The 19,397-nt window shown below is 40.3% G+C and overlaps 1 protein-coding gene across 2 annotated transcripts in view; it reads left to right on the forward strand.

The window, feature by feature from the left end:
• CD109 (CD109 molecule) overlaps positions 1 to 19,397 on the forward strand; it is a 132,956-nt gene that overhangs the window by 39,565 nt on the left and 73,994 nt on the right. For both annotated transcript variants that reach the window (XM_073336464.1, XM_073336465.1), the window contains exons 3-5: positions 2,202 to 2,230; positions 8,116 to 8,346; positions 8,464 to 8,589. In XM_073336464.1, the coding sequence (XP_073192565.1) occupies positions 2,202 to 2,230; positions 8,116 to 8,346; positions 8,464 to 8,589 (386 nt within the window). The remainder of the gene's footprint in view (positions 1 to 2,201; positions 2,231 to 8,115; positions 8,347 to 8,463; positions 8,590 to 19,397) is intronic.

The following is a 19,397-nucleotide window of genomic DNA, read 5'->3' on the forward strand; positions in this document are numbered from 1 at the left end:
TAAACATGGGGGAGGCCTTATTTCTTGGAAGACAGGAGTACGGGGGATAAATTAATTAGCAGGCTGAAAACAGAATATTTGTGCTAAGATAAGTAAATGGATTAGTAAGCTAAGAGGCAGAACTGTACAGAGCATGCTGTACAGGGATTGGTTCCGACAAAGTAACCAAGCCAATCACAAAATGTGTTATGTAGTGTATAGTTAATGCAATGAGATGTGTAAATGTATATGGAAGGGAGAGGTTTGCTGTGTAACTTTGGATGTGTGGTATGCCCTACCCCTGATGCCCCATGCTTTAGCCTCATCAGCTCAGAGTAGCTCTGCTATATGCCAAATAAAGGAAACTAAGTGATGAGACTGGAGTCAAACTGCATTCTTGGGGAACTGATTGGAAGAGGTGGGAAGTGCTAACAAGTGATTTTTCCTTTCTTGGTATTCTACTGTTGAGAATAGCCCACTTCCACTTTAATTGAATTGTCTTGTTAGCACTGACTCCCCACATGGTAAGGCAACTCCCATCTTTTCATGTACTGTGTATATATACCTGCCTTCTGTTTTTTTCCACTCCATGCATCTGATGAAGTGGGTTTTAACCCACGAAAGCTTATGCCCAAATAAATTTGTTAGTCTCTAAGGTGCCACAAGGACTCCTCAGAGAATTTTGTGTGGGTAGCCCTGGTTCTATTCACATTACGTAAAGCAAAACTGTACTCATTTTCCTCAGACTTGCCTGCGCCATATAATTAAGTTACAGGGAGTGCCACTGATGGACCTCTTTCCATGGACCTCTTTCTCCTGTATTTCCATGCAGTAATCAGACTACAAAATGATGATAATAATGTGGGAGAGAATAGCGAGATCTGTTGTCATCAGATGAATTCAATAAGCTCTGTGACTGCTTTAGGTCCAAACCAGTGGCTGAATTTAAGAGGGAGCAGAGAGGTATTCCTGCTGCGCCCTCTTCCACAGGAATCCTGCTCCTGCAAGACAGAGCAGGATTCCCTGGGACCCAGGCCAAGGTGATGCTCTGTAAGGGTCACTTTGCTGCTCCACTGAGCAGGATCATGGTGCATGCTCATTAGATGGTGATGATGCTCTCTGATCTGCAGGCCATGCCCCCTTAGGTTGGTGTACCACTGAGTGCATTCCTGTATGCTAGAGGGGGATGCTACCTAACAGTTTGTGTGGGTTGGAATCTCGTCCTGCCCTCTCCTCCCTTTGTGTATTAGCCCTTAACTGGCATGCTTCTTTGCTTATTTTTTAGCAGACAAGATGTGCCTACTCCTCATTTTGGGCAGTTTGTTTTTTATTTGTTGGTTTCTCTGATTTGCTTTTTGTTAGAGAGACAAGGTGGGTGATGTAATATCTTTTATTGAACCAACTTCTGTTGGTGGGAGAGACAAGCTTTCGAGCTTACAGGGAGCTCACTGTCTTATTAGTTTAGATGATCTAAGGCCATTATTAGGACAGAGCTCTTTAGCTTTGCAAAAGATGAGCAGTGAGTTAGTTTCACTATGGGTTCAGTTGAATGAAATGCTTGGAGGTGATTTTTCTATCCAAGAGAGAGCTCACCAGTATAGAAAGCATTTCAAACACTTTTATAATGGAACTAATGAAGTGCACTAAACATTTGGCACAACACCAAGCGTGAGATTTTGTGCTGTGTCTCTTAGACCACCCTATGCCTGTCCCTACTAATAGCTGTTCAATTTTTCAAATTTTCCAAAATGATACACAAGAACTAAATGAAGGAGTGAAGCATTTGGAAGAAAGAATATTAGTCCATAGCTGTTGGTGTGCTAGAGCAGTGGTCAAGACCTCTGGAGAGAAGAGATGGGATTATATGCCACCTTTCTGCTCTCTTGGTCCTGGGACCTATCAGGGCCTGAACTTGCCTTGGCACAAAGCTGTTTTAACTTGCAATAGTTGATATAGGCCCCCAAGGAGCTGCTTTACTGGCCAGTGCATGGTTTTGTAGTTCTGCCCCTTCAAGCTCTGACACATCTTCTCCTCAGCCTGGAATGCCACCTATTCTGGGTCAGGAACTGCAGGAATGTGAATGCTCTGTGAGGATTGTTAGTTAATTGTTGCTGAGGATGCAAGTCACTAAGAGCTACAATCTTTTTAATATTGATGTTTTTGATAAAATGAGGCTTGCTGGCAGAACTTTATTTTATTTTTCTCTTCCCTTCTTAATTTAGGTTCCTTTGGAACTCTTGTTCTTCCAGCAGTAAGTATTCTTTTCTGGTACTACCTGACTTTCATAGCAAATGTTTGTGTTGGATAACTGCAGTCTCTCAATGCTTCTTTTATTGACTTAGGTTGATGACATGATATATTTTAGTGTTGTGCAAGGTGCAAATTATTTTGATACTCATGGAGTGGATGCCGCAGCTGACCAGTGAGCCAGGGAGATCCCATTCCAAATGTTTTTGTAGCTTGTTATAGAATAATTGAAGGGTTTAGAAGGCAAGTCCCAGCATCAGCTGGCATAGGACTCTAATATCTGAACAGCATTTACACTGATTAGTTTATGATTGGTAGACATCATTCTTCCCAACACACTGTGAATGCTAGGTGAATAGTGCCAAAACCCCCATCCACAAATATTAGATCAAAATTTTAAACAATTTCACATTGATTGTGTTCATACACAATACTCTGTTGGAATTACATTCTCTAGCAAACAAATTTTCCAACTTCAAACAATATGTTAATCAGATATTGGAGAATGTGTGAGAGGTGGAAAGTGCATTCTGAATTTGTAATCATAAGTATTCACATTGGAAACCTGATTTTAAGAGCTATGCTATCCTATCAAGGAACACATTTTACCAAGGGCTAGTTTTCAAAGGTTCTGAGCAACAGCAACTCCAAATGAAGTCAATGGGAGATGCAGATGCTAAGCATCTTTGATATTCAGACCCCAAATAACATGAATACTCAATCAAAACAACTGAATGTGACTGGCAAATATCAAATATTTGAAGCAACACTCACAGTGAACAGTTTGTGAATTGTGAGAAATCCATAGGTTGCAATATATTTGCACAAAACATTCATTCAGCAAACAGACTAAGAATTGAAGCCCATTCATGGATTCTTCATGAACAGAAAAGAGTTTAATTCACTGGCTATGTTAATTGTTAGTAATTATTGGCTCACTTCTTAAAGAGCCATTACATCTCCTCAAACCACTCCCATCTTAAATCCCATTATTTCCCACAAGCTTTGAAAGGAGGTAGTTGCTGTGATTACTAATGTATTTTAATACATAGTGAATAACCACATAAAAAGAGAAGAAAACTGATTTTGAGCCAGATCCTAGCCTATGAAAAGGTGGATTTGTGATGCTCCAGTGCTACAAAGCAGCCTTAAAGCTGTCCTAACAGGCCAGTGGGAGTCTTTCCTGGTGGGGAAATCCCTACAGCAACTCTAAGGCACCCTTCCAAGCTGTATTGCTGAAGCCTGGGCTTTGCTGGGGGAGATATGAGTGTGACCAGTGCATTCTTCAGGTCCTGGTGATCCCCACACACCACAGTGGCCTCTAGGGGACTAGTACAAGCTTGCACAATTTAGAGCAGCCCTGAGGCTGTGCTAATTTGTGATGAAGACTGAAACTGTGTACTGGCCAGTTCCAGGAAGTGTTAGATCTAAAGGTGGCTCTGATACACCCAAGGAGTCTGTAGAGTTCAGCTTATAGTGTCTTTAATTACTATCTGAAGCTATGATAACTAAGGCTAAGATTTTGTCTTGGTTATTTTTAGTAAAAGTCACGGACAGATCATGGGCAATAAACAAAAATTCATGGAGCCAGTGACCTGTTCATGACTTTACTAAAAATAACCAGGGTGCAGGGCTAGATAGGGGGAGGACTGGAGTCCCATGGGGGGATTGACAGGCTGACCTGGCTCCAGTGGCCGCAGCGGGGGATGCAGCCACGCGGGGCACACAGCCCACGCTCCAGAGCTGGCTGCAGCTGTGGGACAGGTGTGCAGACCTGACTGAAGCTCCCGCCAAGCCCTGGCCACAGCCGGAGAGGGATGCACAGTCCTGGGAAGCCACAAGAGGGCTGTGTGGCCCTGGCTGCAGCCCCACCAAGCCTGGGACTCTGTGGGGCTAGGGCACACGGCCCCAGCTGCAGCCCCTGGTGGAAGTGCGGTGCTGAGGCACACGGCCGTGTCTGCAGACCCCGCCAAGCCCGGGACGCTACGGGGCTAGGGCTCACGGTCTTGGCAGAAGCCGCCGGGCAGGGGCACATAGCTCTGGCTGCAGCCCTTGGTGGAAGCTGTGGGGCTAGGGCGCATGGCCTCGGCTGTGGCCTGGCTGCAGCCACCAGTAGAAACCACAAGGCTGGGGCTGCAGGGTCCTGGTTCCAGCTAGCCTCAGTTGCAGGGCAGGGGCGCACAGCCTCCTGAAGTGTAGAAGTCACAGAGGTCTGGTAAAGTCACAGAATCCGTGACTGCTGTGACCTCTGTGACTAAGTTGTAGCATTAATGATAACTAATTCATTCTTTCAAGGTGAGAATGTTCTTTTTCATTAGCATGGCTACAGTAGTCAACCATATTACCTACAGTGTAATTGTCTGGTAATACAATCTACATAATGTGTTACTGTGAGTTACTATTTTTGATTGTCATATTTTCCGAAAGAAACAGTAACTTCATGGGCTGAGGTGAGAGCTCATGACAGTAACTGATGTGATTTACAGCTGTACTTCTTTTATTCATAGCCCAGCTATTATTATTACTGTTATTGTTAAGAAAAAGAAAGTGAGGACAAGAATACCATTTGTGAGTGAGAATGATTTTTGTCATGGCTGAGGGAGGAGAGAATCATGAAAAAAAGATGGAGAGTGTAAGTGGGAAAGCACATAATAAGCTCCTATTGGACAGCACCCAAGAGTTGAGTAACTCCCATTTGGTCAGGAAATGCCCTTTTTAGAGTAGTTTTTTATGGAGCTGAGGAGTTGGAGTCAATGGCTACCATTATTTTAGCAGTGACTTCCTGAGCTTGTGGTCTCTGTCAGCTGAGAAATGTGACAAAGGACTCAAGTTACTTTTAGCAAAACAGTTATGCTACCTTATTTCCCTATTGCTGACTTCACAAGCCTGATAACTTCTGACATCAGCATCAAGAAGGATGAAACAGCCAGGGAAGTGACAGGAAGAAAAAAATGGATTTTTTTTTCAGGATGTGTTAGCATTATTGGGAAGTCAAAAAGTGATAGAGTAATCCATTTTGTTAATAATAATAAAATCTATGAAAAATGTATTTGGGAACTGCAAATAAACAATGTGTATTTTTCAGTAAAAAAAAATCAAACTAAATCCTTGCAAGTGTGCTCATATAATAATTGTTAGAAATGTTTTCAATTGCTATGATAAAAGGGAGCAAGCTCTTTATTTGTTTTATCCATTGTTTTGAATCCTCTGAATATTTCTTGGACTTTTTCTTAGGGGAACTTGCCTGTTTCCACAATTAATACCATATCATTCAATATATTAAAATGTTCATATATTTAACTTAATTTTTTTTTACATATTGAGCCAATTTTTTGACAAAAGTTATAAGTGGGGCTGTGTCCCTTTAGTTAACATTTTCTAGAATATTTGTCCATGAAGTGTGAGAGGTTTAGAAGACATGAATCATATGTTCTTGGCAGTGAGTCTACTAAAAACTCCAGTTTAAAAAAAAAAAGCACCAAGTTTAGTGTGGCATTCCTCTTCAAAGATGTAGTTTGGTAAGTCCTCATTTGAATGATCGTCTTGGTTTCTGTGATAAATGTGCATTTGGCATAGGAAACAAAGATATAACTAGAGAGAGCAAAGAGAGTACAGTAGAACCTCGGAGTTACAAACACCAGAATTATGAACTGACCAGTCAACCACACACCTCATTTGGAACTGGAAGTACACAACCAGGCAGCAACAGCAGAAAGAGACGGAGAGAGCAAGCAAATACAGTACAGTACTGTGTTAAATGTAAACTACTGAAAAAAAAGGGGAAAGCAGCATTTTTCTTCTGCTTAGTCAAATTTCAAAGCTGTATTAAGTCAATGTTCAGTTGTAAACTTTTGAAAGAACAACCATAATGTTTTGTTTAGAGTTACCAACATTTCAGAGTTACAAACAACCTCCATTCCTGAGACGTTCATAATTCTGAGGTTCTACTGTATATTTTAAGATATTTTCCTTCATGCTGAACTCCTGATTTTCACTTTTTTTACTTGCTTATATAAATAGAAAATTTACAAAGGAGAACAAAAATTATTGATTTCTGTGTGCATGCACGTATAGATACACATTCTGTATAGACATACGATTGAATCTGTATAGTCATTGTATGGCATTTTCCCCACCCTGGAAATTCCATTCACTCATATGACCTTAAAACAAATTTTAAAAGCAAGAGAGAGTTTATTTACAGAATATGGTACGACATTTTTCAGTGCTGGGCCTGGTGAATTAACAGATGCAATTCTCATTACCAGTTTGAGGTGTGTACTTAATTTCCTGTATGTTTTACTGAAAAATGTCAATCTATTGCGTTTAAATTGATTTGATTTCAGATTCCATATTTACACCTTTCTAACTGCAAACAAAAGGCCATGTCACACCATAAGTTTTTTTGTTTTTTTTTTTTAACCAGAAATCATCTGGGTGTTTTGTTTAAAAATCTGATGGCACAACAGGACCCAGAATTTGGGTTAGCATGGGTCAAGGATCCACAGTACCTGAGGCTCACTCATTATGCAATGCCTCATTCAGGGTGAAACTCCCCTGTGTACCACCTGACTCTCTACACTACTCAGGCCCTGCATAGGGCATGCATATCTGCTAGGTACTGCTGAAAGGATTTCTGCTCTGAACCTGCATAGAAAGCTATGATGGCGGCCAGTGGGGGGCGGAGCCTGGAGATTTAAATTTATTATTGTTTTTTCCTTAAAGTATTGGGGGGAGGGGGATAATTATTTTGAAAAGTATTATTAGAAAAATTATAGTGTGTGCGCTACGTACAAACTTTTAAGCCACTGTAACATGGCCAAATAAAACCCAGTTTTCCCTGAAAGGCACTCTTCCCAGGGTGATGGCCCAGTTCCCCAATGCTATTTAAGTGCCTAATCCCCCTCCCCCATCCAATCCGGCATACTCTCCTTATCAGGCCTTTTGTTCAAACTTTCCAGGAAAATTCATTAGCAGACAATGACCAAGTCGGGAAAATTTCAGCCCCCAAAGTGAAAATTGTGGAAATTGTTAAGCAATTGAACTAAAAAAAAGGAGATTGGGGCGAGTTAAGTGGAAATGCTTAGGCAACTTTAACTATAAATTTTTCTCAGTGCTCCAGCTATATATATACATACATAGAAAGCCTCCTGCTTGCATTTTGGTTGAGTCTGATTATAGGCAGGAATAAGAAGAAAAGGTTTCAGAAAGGCACATCTGAATGCAAGTTCTCAGACAACTAGCGGGTAATTGCAAGGAATGACACTTTTAGAGTCAGACTCCTAGCTACCAAGTGCAATGTTTCTTCAGCCTGCTGGGGCATGTCTATGGAAAATTATGGATGTTGGTTCCATAACAGGCCAAACTACTCAGGAAATAGGTTGGCTTGTTAGGAAGTCCAACAATCAACTCTGCATCCAAACAGCTAAGGATCTCCCTATGGGGAGGAATGGTAGGCTGCTTATCACTATCACTTCAGGATTTTGCTCACAAGGGAAAAGTACCTCTGTGCAATCAGAAGTAGTGCAAGTGGCTGTATATCCCAGGCAGTCTGCAGAGCTACTTACTGAGGAGGTTGCTTTCTGCTGGAGTGAGCCATTTGTTTCAGATTTCTCCAAAATGATATATTTAAAGGCCAAACTAGCTGGGTGGAAATGTACCTAGCAAGCACTATTTGAAAACAGGAGGCCTCTCAGAGAAGTACATATTCACAAGAATGAGACAGTTTTCACACAACAAAACATATTTCTCTTTTTGTGAACTAAATCAGTTGACCTGCTCCTAAAGGTGTCAGGGTGTACATGACATGTCTTTATGAAACACGCTTACCTTTCATGTTTACAAATTGCAGTACATGAGACTGTAACAGAGATACTCTTTTTCTTTCAGCTGCCTTTGAACAGCAGGGCTGGCAGTTATGAGTTACTGGTGAAAGGCCATGCCGAGGGCCGGCTGTTATTCTCTAACAGCACCAGCCTGTTATTTGAGCACAAGAGTATCTCTGTCTTCATCCAGACTGACAAGTCTCTATATAAACCAGGCCAAGAAGTGAAGTTTCGGGTTGTCACTGTTGATCCTGATCTCAAACCCTTCAAAACTTCTCTAAGCATATACATCCGGGTGAGTACACATTGGAAATCTAGCAATAAACTGGAATCAGCTTGACATTTGAATTTCCAGTCAAGTCATGCTCCTGAGTATGCTCACATTTAACATGCAACATGGGTTTTACTTTAGGACCCTCGAGGGAATTTGATTCAGCAATGGTTGTCAGAGAAAGGTGATTTGGGTATGGTTTCCAGAAGATTTCAATTATCAACAAGCCCTCTACTTGGAGACTGGTCAATACAAGTACAAGTCAATGTGAGTATTAACACTGTTGAATTGTATAGAAGGTAAGTTCCTCCTGCCAGACAGTGAAATTCCCCACAGTTTAAGAATGAAATCTACATTTGCAATGATGAGACAAAACAGAAACAAGTATAAGCCCTGATCCTGCAATGAGGCTGAGCCCTCTTGAAGTCAGTGTGGGTCTGCCTGTACAGAGCTCATTGCAGGACTGAGGCTATAGGCTGGGATAATTAACAAAACCTAGGTAAAGGTTTTAATAGTATATGGTTTTGTAGCAAACTAGAATTCTGGACATTCTAAATTAAGGTGCATATTTCATCCTGAGCTTTGAGTTTTGGTTTTGACAGATAACGTTACAACTTAAATGTTGTTTACATTTTTTTTTAATAAATGTTCCTTCATGAAGGAAAAAAGTCATGGAAGGTTACAAGCAGACTATTCTGGTGTCTTGAGAAGAGGCACACTTAGATTTATTAATGACAGGCAAGTTTACAAAAAGTCAACACGGTATGCAGCCAGTCACTGGCTAAAGAGGCCATAGAATCAAACACTGGAGCTGTAATTTTAAAAAGGGCTGGATAGTTTTATTTCAGCAGAACCTCAGTAATTTATACTAGTGATTGGGAGAGCCATTAAAAATGACTGAGTTATGCACAAAGCAAATAAGTGAGTAATAAAGCAATGATAAGGCATCACAAAATGTGTCACTAAACTTTGGTTAGCTGGTAAGTTGTAATTTATAATAGGTTCTAACTGTTTACAATATTCCATGGGATACCAGTAAACGTAATGTATATTTTGTAAATGTACATGTCATAGAGGTTAATAATGACTGCTCTAAAAGTGTACTGTTTTGTAGTCACATTTCCAAAATTTCCTCTAATATGGCTCTCAGAAATTCAGCTTCATGTTTCCTATCCAGTTTGTGCTTGCAAATTCCCATCTGGGTATGTAAATTATTGCTTGTGTACATACAAATTCAGGGCCTGCTCCAAAGCCCAATGAAGTCAATAGAAAGAATCCCATTCACCTAAATGAGTTTTGGATAGGGTGGGGGGTTGGGGGCTCAAGTTTAAAGACTGGTTTAAAAGTGTGTAATTTTAGTTTTAGTTTGCTGTTCACAAAAGTTTAGAGATTCATATAGTCTAAAGTGGGCGATAGTAGCAGTCATGGATACATTTAAGGATCTGATTCTGCAAACATTTACTACTGAGTATGGTGTTCCCTACTGTTAGTAGATCCACTGAAATCAGGATCGTAAGCATTGTTCTCTGTAGCAATGATTCCGGGTTTGGGCCTTTGGTTTGTAACTGTCTATGGGGGAGAAAATAAAAGACAAAGTTGGAAAAGCTCCTTATTGGAAAGGAAAAAAGAAAAATTCCTTAGCTTCTGTTTTGACTAGTGTGGTAGCTCTAAGAGAACAGAGGAAAAGCCATACAGGGGAGGTGAGTTCTTGTCAGATTATAAGAACTCGTTCTGCAACTGGTAAGCCACCCAACACATATTACAGGATATGAATAAATCTCAGTAAAAATGTAGTGTTCCCAAAAACCTGAAGTTTTGAAATTTAGGAATCTACAGCAAAGTTCAGGGAAAGCATATACCGCTTGGAGCTTCACACATAGGGCTTAGCATGGCACTGGATACAAACGCAATATGAAAAAGAGAATGAGATCACATATTGCTGCAGAGAGAAAATTAGGACACTATTTAGTGTCATCCCAATGACTGGCAGCAGTTCACAAAGCAAATTAGCACAAAACATATGCAACTTGCTTAGCCAAATAAGCTTTAGGGACTATATAAGCCTGAGCAAGAAGGGGAATTTCAGTGAGCCCCAAATGTCAGGTCAGTCTTGAAAGACATTGGCTGTGGCTTGATAAAGCCTGAGCCATTTAGCAAAGTGTGCTTGTATCTTGGAGACAACACAACACAAACCTCAGATTCAAGCATGTGTATTATTTTCCATAATAATTCTCTTTTCCCTTCTGGCTCTCATGCATGCTCAGATTTGAGCTTCACACTGTACAATGATAGAATATTTTGCAGCATTTCTGTGCGAGGGAGCCTATGCTCACATACTATGGAGATGTCTTATGTTGATGAAGGTCTTATATTTTCAGAACACTAAATATCAATGAATATACTTCTGAATTTGTATAGGAAGAAGGGAATTATCATACTGGATCCATCCAGTGGACTATCTCATCCAATATTTTGTCTCTAACAGCAGCTAATAGCATATGCTTCAGAGGACTGTGCAGGAAACCCTGCAGAAGACAATGGTAGAGTAACTTGCCTACAGGAAAAGTTTCTTCTTGACTCCATTAGTTAGGAGTTGGCTTATGCCCTGAAGCAAGAGAGTTCATTTTCCTTTCCAAAACTCTTGGGGCCAGATTCTGACCCCCTTATGCTAAGTAACACCTTGCTCCATGAAATGCTCTCATTTATTTCCATGGCATCACTCCAGGAGTAAGGTAGTAATCAAACAGAGAAAGGATATCGGAATCTGGCCTTAAAAAAAAAAATCTTTATTACTATAACTCTGGATGTTCCTCTTGGGTAAAATTTTCAAAAGTGCCTAAGTCACTTAGGAGCTTAAGTCCCATTGACTTTCAGTGGAACTTAGGCTCCTAAATCTTTTGAAAATTTTACCTGTTATCCCTATAATTATAGAATCATAGACGTTAGCTTTGATAAAAACCTTTGAAGCTATCTAATTCAGGAGTTCCAAAAGGTATTCATAGTGTGGACCACATTTAAATACAGAGATTGTCTTTCTGCAGATCACTAGCAAGTGCTTCATGGATTATCAGAGGTCTGTGGAACATACCAACCCCTGCTAATGCAGGATTGGTCCCTGTACTATATTTTCTGGTGCTTTGTCCAGTTTGTTGTTAGAAGTCCCGAAATCCAAGGCATCCACAACTTTCCTTGCAGACTATTGAACAATCTGATATGTCTCACTGCTTAGGAAAATTTTGCTGTTACTCAGGCTAAATATTCTCTTTATTCTCTTGCTCATCCCCATTGTTCTTATACACTTATTTGTGCCACCCCAAATTTGTGCCACCTCTCTCTTCCTGGAGTCAACAGCTTTCACATGTAAGATGATTATCATGCTTCCCTCTGCTCCAACTCTGTCCCTGGCCAGCCAATGTCCTGCTCCCACCTGCCTCCTGTGTGGTATTGTGCCCCAAGTCAGCATGGAGCTGTGTTCCACACTATGCAGAGGGTGAACACCTTTTGTATGGCTCCCATGGAGATTCCACCCTAGTGCAATGGAACTGCACTGATTTGGCTACAGATGATGGAGCTGGATTTGCCTCAAGAAGAAGAGGTCCCTTGCGTCTAAGTGTTCAAAGAAAAAAATTGTTTTATCTATTTATATGTAAAGTTGTACAAATGCACCAGCTATCCTTCCAAGCAGGGTTACACAGAACTTATGTGTACCATTAGGGAAAACTTAGTTGCTGCAGGATATAGAGATTGGCTCAAATGGTAAGATCTGAATACTGAGCATGATCAGAACTTTCCCAGAATTCTAGGGTGTTCAGATTTGGCTTTTAGTTTGGCCTGTTGTACACATAAAGGCCTTTTGCAACATTCAGATCTGGATTGATATTTGGATCTGATTGGCAAGGAGCTGAGACTGGGATCCATCCCCCCACTCCAATCCCCCTGTCAGAGCAGGGCCCCCTCACACTCTGAGCCCTCTGCTGGGGCAAGGCCCGCTCATACTCTCATCTCCCTGCTGATAGTCTCAGCTCTTCACCAGCCAGCAATGCTACATCTTCCCTGGGCCTGCAGGGTCTGCCGTGGGCTGGACTGGGCAAGGCCTCCTAATCTCTATGTTGTCAGTGCTACCTCTTCTCCCTGCTGGCTGCACAGACCTGTGGCCTGGGTCAGAGCTGCGTTGGACTGGCCAGCACCATATGGGTCATCTATGTGCTGAGCTGGTTCTCGATGTTCATTCAGGTGCCATTCAGCACCCTGGCCATCGATGAGACATTTTTTCCCCAGCCTGCACCCCCTACTCCCCAGGGTAGGTTTAGTCTATCACCACCCCATACCCCACTGCTCTGGGATGGGACTGGCCAGCTAACCACCCACAAGTAGCTGCATCCTCAGTGGGCAGGTGAAAATGGAGATGCCTGCTTCCGCCTCCCTGCTGTTGGAATAATCATGGTATTGGACTAATTTCATTATTTCTGCATAGTCCATGAAATTTTGATTTTCATAGGTCCCTATTAATAGGACTCTGCATGACTGCAGGGGTTCATCCCCTAGCAGCTTCCAGTGCAGGATTGGGAGCTTTTACAGTACATCTTTAAGAGAATATATACTTCATAATTAAAAACAAAAATGATTTTTTACAAAATCATAAAATGTTACTATAAATTCACTCAGTCTAGATAGGTTTCAGAGTAACAGCCGTGTTAGTCTGTATTCGCAAAAAGAAAAGGAGTACTTGTGGCACCTTAGAGACTAACCAATTTATTTGAGCATGAGCTTTCGTGAGCTACAGCTCACTTCATCGGATGCATACCGTGGAAACTGCAGCAGACATTATATACACACAGAGATCAGCTGGATAGTCAGTTGCAATGCAAAAGAAGTGGAGTTTTTTAAAAAAATGTTGCCCACTAGATGTCAGTATAACCAAGAAAAAGCCTTAATAGAAAACTAGGATAAAAGCACTGAAATCTGCATGCTTCAGGCATTGCAACAGAAAAGTCCTATGATGTTTTTTCCCCTAATACAGGGCTTTAGCATTATTTCTCCTTGACAGCAGAGACAAAATTTTAAGTGTACATTCTATTCCCACAGGGGGAAACAATATACAAATTTGTAGTATTCTGTATTCATTTACTAATAGTGCTGACTGAAAATTTTTCAACAGTGTTTTTCTGCAGAAAATGCTTTTTTATTGAAACAGAGCTTCTGTGGGAACCTGTCAATTCTGATGAAATTTTGTTTAGAAAAAATCAAAATTAAGTGTTTGTTAAAGTTGAAACATTCCATTCCAATAAGGTCAAAACAGAACATTTCAACCATATCAAAAAAGCTTAGTTTCTATTTTTTCTAAATGAAATGTTGTCAAAATTAACACGTTCCCATGGAAATTTTTTATTTCAATTAAATGATTGAGTTTAAATTAAATGGAAGGGTAATCAAAACCAGTTAGTTAATTATGGTTTTTGATTTCTAAAGGGCAGACTTTGGGAAATTAAAGAAATTAGCTATAGAAATCAACTAGATTGAAGAGTTCAAGGACTTAAATGTGGAGGAGGCTAGGAATTTCTTCAAATCAGTTATACAAAAACTATCTGAAAATTTGCACCCCCAGCAATAGGAAAAAATTTGCAGGGAAGAGCTCCATACCCAGCTGGATGAATAATCACCTAAAAATTTTTTAACAGGAGTAAGCAGAGTGCCTATGAGGAATGGAAAAAGGGGTTGATTCGCAAAAAAGCTACATTGTGTAGGTTACAAAATGTAGGAATAAAGTGAAAAAGGCTAGAAGTCAAGCTGAATTAACTCTTGCCAAGGAAATTAAAATAAATAGTAGTTTTTTTAGTTATGTAAATAAAAAGAGAATATGGAAAGATGAGGATGGGCCATTGGGCAGTGTAGATGGGAAGGAGATTAAAGATAGTCTAGGTATGGCCCAAAACCAAGATGAATACTTTGCCTTGGTAGTCAGTAAGGATGATAATATGGAACATGTGCATTAAGGCAGTACGGCTGGTGGAATGGGTGTCTAGAAATGGAAATTAGCACATTCAAGATGGAAGAAAAACTTTCAGTTCAATGCGCTCAAATTGCGGGGTTGAGTAATTTCTATCCCAGAATACTGAAAGAACTGGTACATAAGATTGCTAGTCTGGTAGCAAGGATTTTTAATAAATCTATCTATTCATGGGTAGGACCATATGACTGGAGAATAACTAACATTGTACCTATATTTAAGAAAAAGAAGAAAAGTGACCTGGGCAATTACAGAGCCATTATTCTGACCTCAGCAGTATGCAAGGTTTTAGAATAAATTGTGAAGGAATGAATAATTAAATTCAGTGAGGTAAATGGTAAAGGTGATGTATGCAACATGGATTTACTAGAGGTAAATCATGTCAGGTTAACTTGATTTCCTTCTTTGAGAAAATAACTGATTTTTTTAGATAAGGGGACTGCATGCAGTAGATTTAATATACTTGGACTTCAGTAAAGCATTTGACACAATACCACATGGGAAATTATTAATTAAATTAGGGAAGATGGGGATCAGTACAAGCATTGTAAGGTGAATAAGGAACTGGCTAAAGGGGAGAAGGCAACGGGTTGTGTTGAAAGGTGAATTATCACATTGGAGGAAGGTTACTAGTGGAGTTCCTCAAGGATCCATCTTGGGACCAATCTAAGTCAATATTTTTATTAAAAGACCATCGCACAAAAAGTAGGAGTGTACTAATGAAGTTTGCTCATGATACATATTTGGGAAGCATCATCAGTACAGAGGAGGATCAGAATATTATACTGGAAGATCTGAATGACCTTGAAGACTGGAGTCACAGAAATGGGGTGAAATTCAATAGTACAAAAGTACAAAGTAATGCACTTAGGGTTTAATAATAAGAATTTCTGCCACAAGCCGGGGGCTCATCAGTTGCAGGTGGCAGTGGAGAAGAGAGACCTGGGTGTGTGGGTTGATCACAGGATGACTACAGGCCACCAGTCTGATGTGGCTGTGAAAAAGACAAATGTGATACTAGGATGTATCAGGTGAGGCATTTCCGGTAGATAGAGAAGCATTAATGCCATTGTACAAGGCACTGGTAGACCTTGTTTGGAGTACTAGGTACAATTCTGGGCATGCATGTTCAAAAAAGATTAATTTAAACTGGAACAAGAGCAGCTAGGATGATCAGGGGAATGGAGGGCCTGTCTTATGAGAGGAGACTGGAAGAGCTTGGCTTGTTTTGTCAAGCAAAAAGAAGGCTGAGAGGGGATATGGCTAAAGGACAATGTTGGCACAAGAATAAGTGGATATAAACTGGCCATGAACAAATTCAGGCTGGAAATTAGAAGATGGTTTCTAATCATCAGAGAGAGGGATGAGGTTCTGCAACAGCCTCCCAATAGGAGTTGTGGGGGCAAACAACTGAATTAGTTTTAAGGGAGAGCTGGACAGATTTATGAGTGCAATTGTATGATGACGTTGCTTGTGATGGTAAGGGACAGAACTTAGCAGTCCTGGGGCTCACTTCTGGATTATGTTTTGTGTTCCTAAACCTCATGCTTCAGGGTTTCAGTCGGCCACTGGCAGGGGTCTTAAAAGGCTTTCTCCCCCTCCCCCAGTATATTCTGGGAGGGTTTATTTTTTATCTCCTTCCTCTGAAGCATCAGGGATGGCCAGGGGTGGTGATAAGACATTGGGTAGGGATAAGGCCAGGGCTATGAGGTGTCTCTGAGTATTCTCTTAGGTGCTTGGCTGGATGGTTCTTACTCACATGCTCAGGGTCCCTAACTAATCCCTGTATGTGGGCTTGGGAAGGAACATTGTTTTTTTCCCCCATTCCCCTGCATTGTCAGGGGAATGTGTCACTTGTCAGGATTATCTGGGAATATCTCACTTAATCTTTCCCCAGTGATTGTAGGGGCCTCAGTCCCTTCTGTTGTTTGCCAGTGGCACATAACAGTCTGGTTTCCTGTGGGCTGTAATACTTTGGTCTAATTTTGGTTGCTGGGTTTAGTGTGCTGGTACTGAGTGGTGTTGGTGACCTTGATATACAGGAGGGCAGACTAGATAATCTGGTGGTCCCTTCTGGCCACAAATGCTATGAAATGGCATTTTCCAACTGAAAAAACTTTTTGAACAGCTAGGCATTCTGCTGTGTTTTGTTGTAGGCTCCTGTATGCCTGACAGTTTGTATAATTACATTAATTTGGCTTCAGTATCTACAGTCTGAAGCCTTCATGATAGATATTACGTTGCTGTCAAATTACTCACATTTCCCTACAAGTTTTTCATGCCAAAATCTATCTAGAAATTAATTAATCACTTAGATTTCACTTTAGTCCTGCAGTCCTGTCTTCTCTCATAGGTGTTCAGATCCTCTACCATGTCTGGTATCCTAGATGTTTCTGTGTATGTTATTAATTAGCGTTATTATTTTGTTCTAATTATCTTTGGTTAATGTTTGATTTGCATTTGATTTAGGAAAGAGGGGTGGGAGTGTGATGCCACAATAGCTACTTGAGTTAGTGGATAGTGGTCTGTGTGAAAAGATAGGTTTCAGAGTAACAGCCGTGTTAGTCTGTATTCGCAAAAAGAAAAGGAGTACTTGTGGCACCTTAGAGATTGGTTAGTCTCTAAGGTGCCACAAGTACTCCTTTTCTCTTTGTGTGAAAAGACTAATCTTTATTTCCCAGCCCCATTCAGGTAGTATGGGTCAAGGATCTGTACAAGAATATGGAAGGGGAATGCCAAAACCAAAATTTAAAAAAATATAATAATCCATGTCCCATTTAAGAAGGCCTCCAAACTGATTCCACCTGGCAGAGAGCCTAGATCTTATTGTCATTAGGAGGCAAGCAGGCTTTCTTCCTTTCTCTTAGGTGTCAGGTTGGGGAAGGAGCATCTTATTGAAGTTCATGAGGCCCTTACCTCAGCGCCATCAAACATACAATCAGAAGAACAAAAGTCTCTAGGTCCAGATCAGGCTGGTGAATCTGCATGCTATAGCTGCCAGCATTATTGTTGTTGTTTACCACCACTGCTGCCCCTCCCCTTAACAAAAATTACCCCTTAGAATAGAGGTTTTCAGACTTCAAGACCAAGCCTACTGTATCTAAGAGTCAAAATTACTCGGTGCCCAACCTTCATGATTTTAATCAATGTAGTTCTAATGGATTCGTGTTTTGACACTATACTTTTAATTGACACTTGTACCATCGCATTGTGGGCTGCACATTCCTAGTGCTACACATACTACAGTTTGAGAATTGCTAACAGAGCAAAGCTCACATGTACTTGACTTCTCTTCCTCCTTCCCTCTTACTATCACACTCTCCTTACATCTTATCTCAAATTAGATTATAAATTCTCAGGACATTTACTAAGTGTTATCACATAATGGTTTCTGAGATACAACAATTGTTACTCCGAGCAGGATTATAACTGTGGTAATTCAGTTTTTACTTTTGGTAAATGCTAAGTTTTAAATGGTGACCAGAGCACCAGAAGATTGGAGAAAGGCAAATGTTACACTGATTTAAAAAAAAAGAAGAATGTTTGGCATTTATTTCCCCACAATTCTAACTTCTATCTCAAGGAAAACAATGGAACACAAACATGAACAGTAGTAAGAAGCATGAATTAAAAAAAACAACCAAATTTTTATGGGAACAGAATAAAAATTTAGTGGAAAGCCATAGATGTAATATTTGATATCAGCAAAGCATTTGAAATACTGTCTTATGAAATCATGTTCTCACTTATTTCAACCTAAATAAGATATGCACTCTATAATAGATAGAAAACGAGCTGTGGGACCACAAAATAAGGATTAGGATAAACAGCAAAATACTGAATTGAAAGGAGGTGATTAGCAGGGAACTGTAGAGTTCTGTGTTAGGTCCTGTCCTATTAAATAAGATATGAATGAACTAGAAGAGTGAGCAGACATAATGTTAATGACATTTGGAGTTATTACTGACTTGAAAGGAGATGCAGACACTACAGATAATAGAAAAGGACCTACTAATATTTAGAAACAAATTGTAAACTGTAAAGTGCTATTTCCCTACCCCAATCCAAACATCTCAGCCCTCCTGAGTCTGGTTTAACACAGCTACTACAGTCTCAAAGTAAAGTCACCACTACTATACTCTGGTGCACAACATGCAGAGTGAAATCCTGACACCATTGAAATCAGTGTCAAAACTCCCATTGATTTCAGAGGAGCCAGGATTTAACCCACAGTAATTACAGGAAACCCTTCCAGCCTGAATCTTTTCCTTAGGATTCCACAGAGAATGCCTTACCAGTAAACAGATCTCTTCTAATCCCTAGCTTCTTCTATCCGAGGGGTATACCCTTGTATCAGGTAGGCTAGCATCAGCTGCAGCAGTCAGCTCTACTTTATTTAATCTCTCTTTAGCCAGGTCATTACTTGCTAACACTGCCAGCCTATTGCAGGCAGAGAATAACAAAATGGAATTCAACTTTGAATTATATTTCTCCACATGTTTCAGCTTGCATGTTTTCCAGCAAAACACAGCTATGCAATGAAGAAGGAAAAATCTGGAAAGTTGTAATGCTGAAAGAGAAGTAGGGGTGACAGTTGGTAGTGCATCACTACTATGATTGTTTTGTTATTTATTTATATTATAATAGAGCTTAGAATCGAGGGCCCCATTGTTCAAGGCACACTATAAATATATGTCAAAAGAGACAGTCCTTGCCATGAACAATTTACAAGATATGAGCCTGGAATATGGTATGGTAGGAAAAAAAAAGCCAATGTAGTTTTGGGTTGCATGCACAAAGCAAGCAGTTTTGGGTCAGGGAAGAAGTAATTTCTCTCTGTAGCCATGCTGAGAGTACACCTGGAATATTGTGTTTATTTTTGTACATCTGATTACTAGAAACAAATTAAATGGGAAGGAATTCAAAGAAGAGTTAAAAATATCCCTAGTGGGCTGGATGGAATCCTTTAGTCAGTAGGTTTGGAGTTGGAAAGAAGGATTATACTTGCATTTACTAAGTAATATATATTTAAAGGGCATAAACATCAAAAAGGAATAGGAATTATTTA

This window comes from Lepidochelys kempii, chromosome 3 (genome assembly GCF_965140285.1).
Source record: "Lepidochelys kempii isolate rLepKem1 chromosome 3, rLepKem1.hap1, whole genome shotgun sequence".
NCBI lineage: Eukaryota > Metazoa > Chordata > Testudines > Cheloniidae > Lepidochelys > Lepidochelys kempii.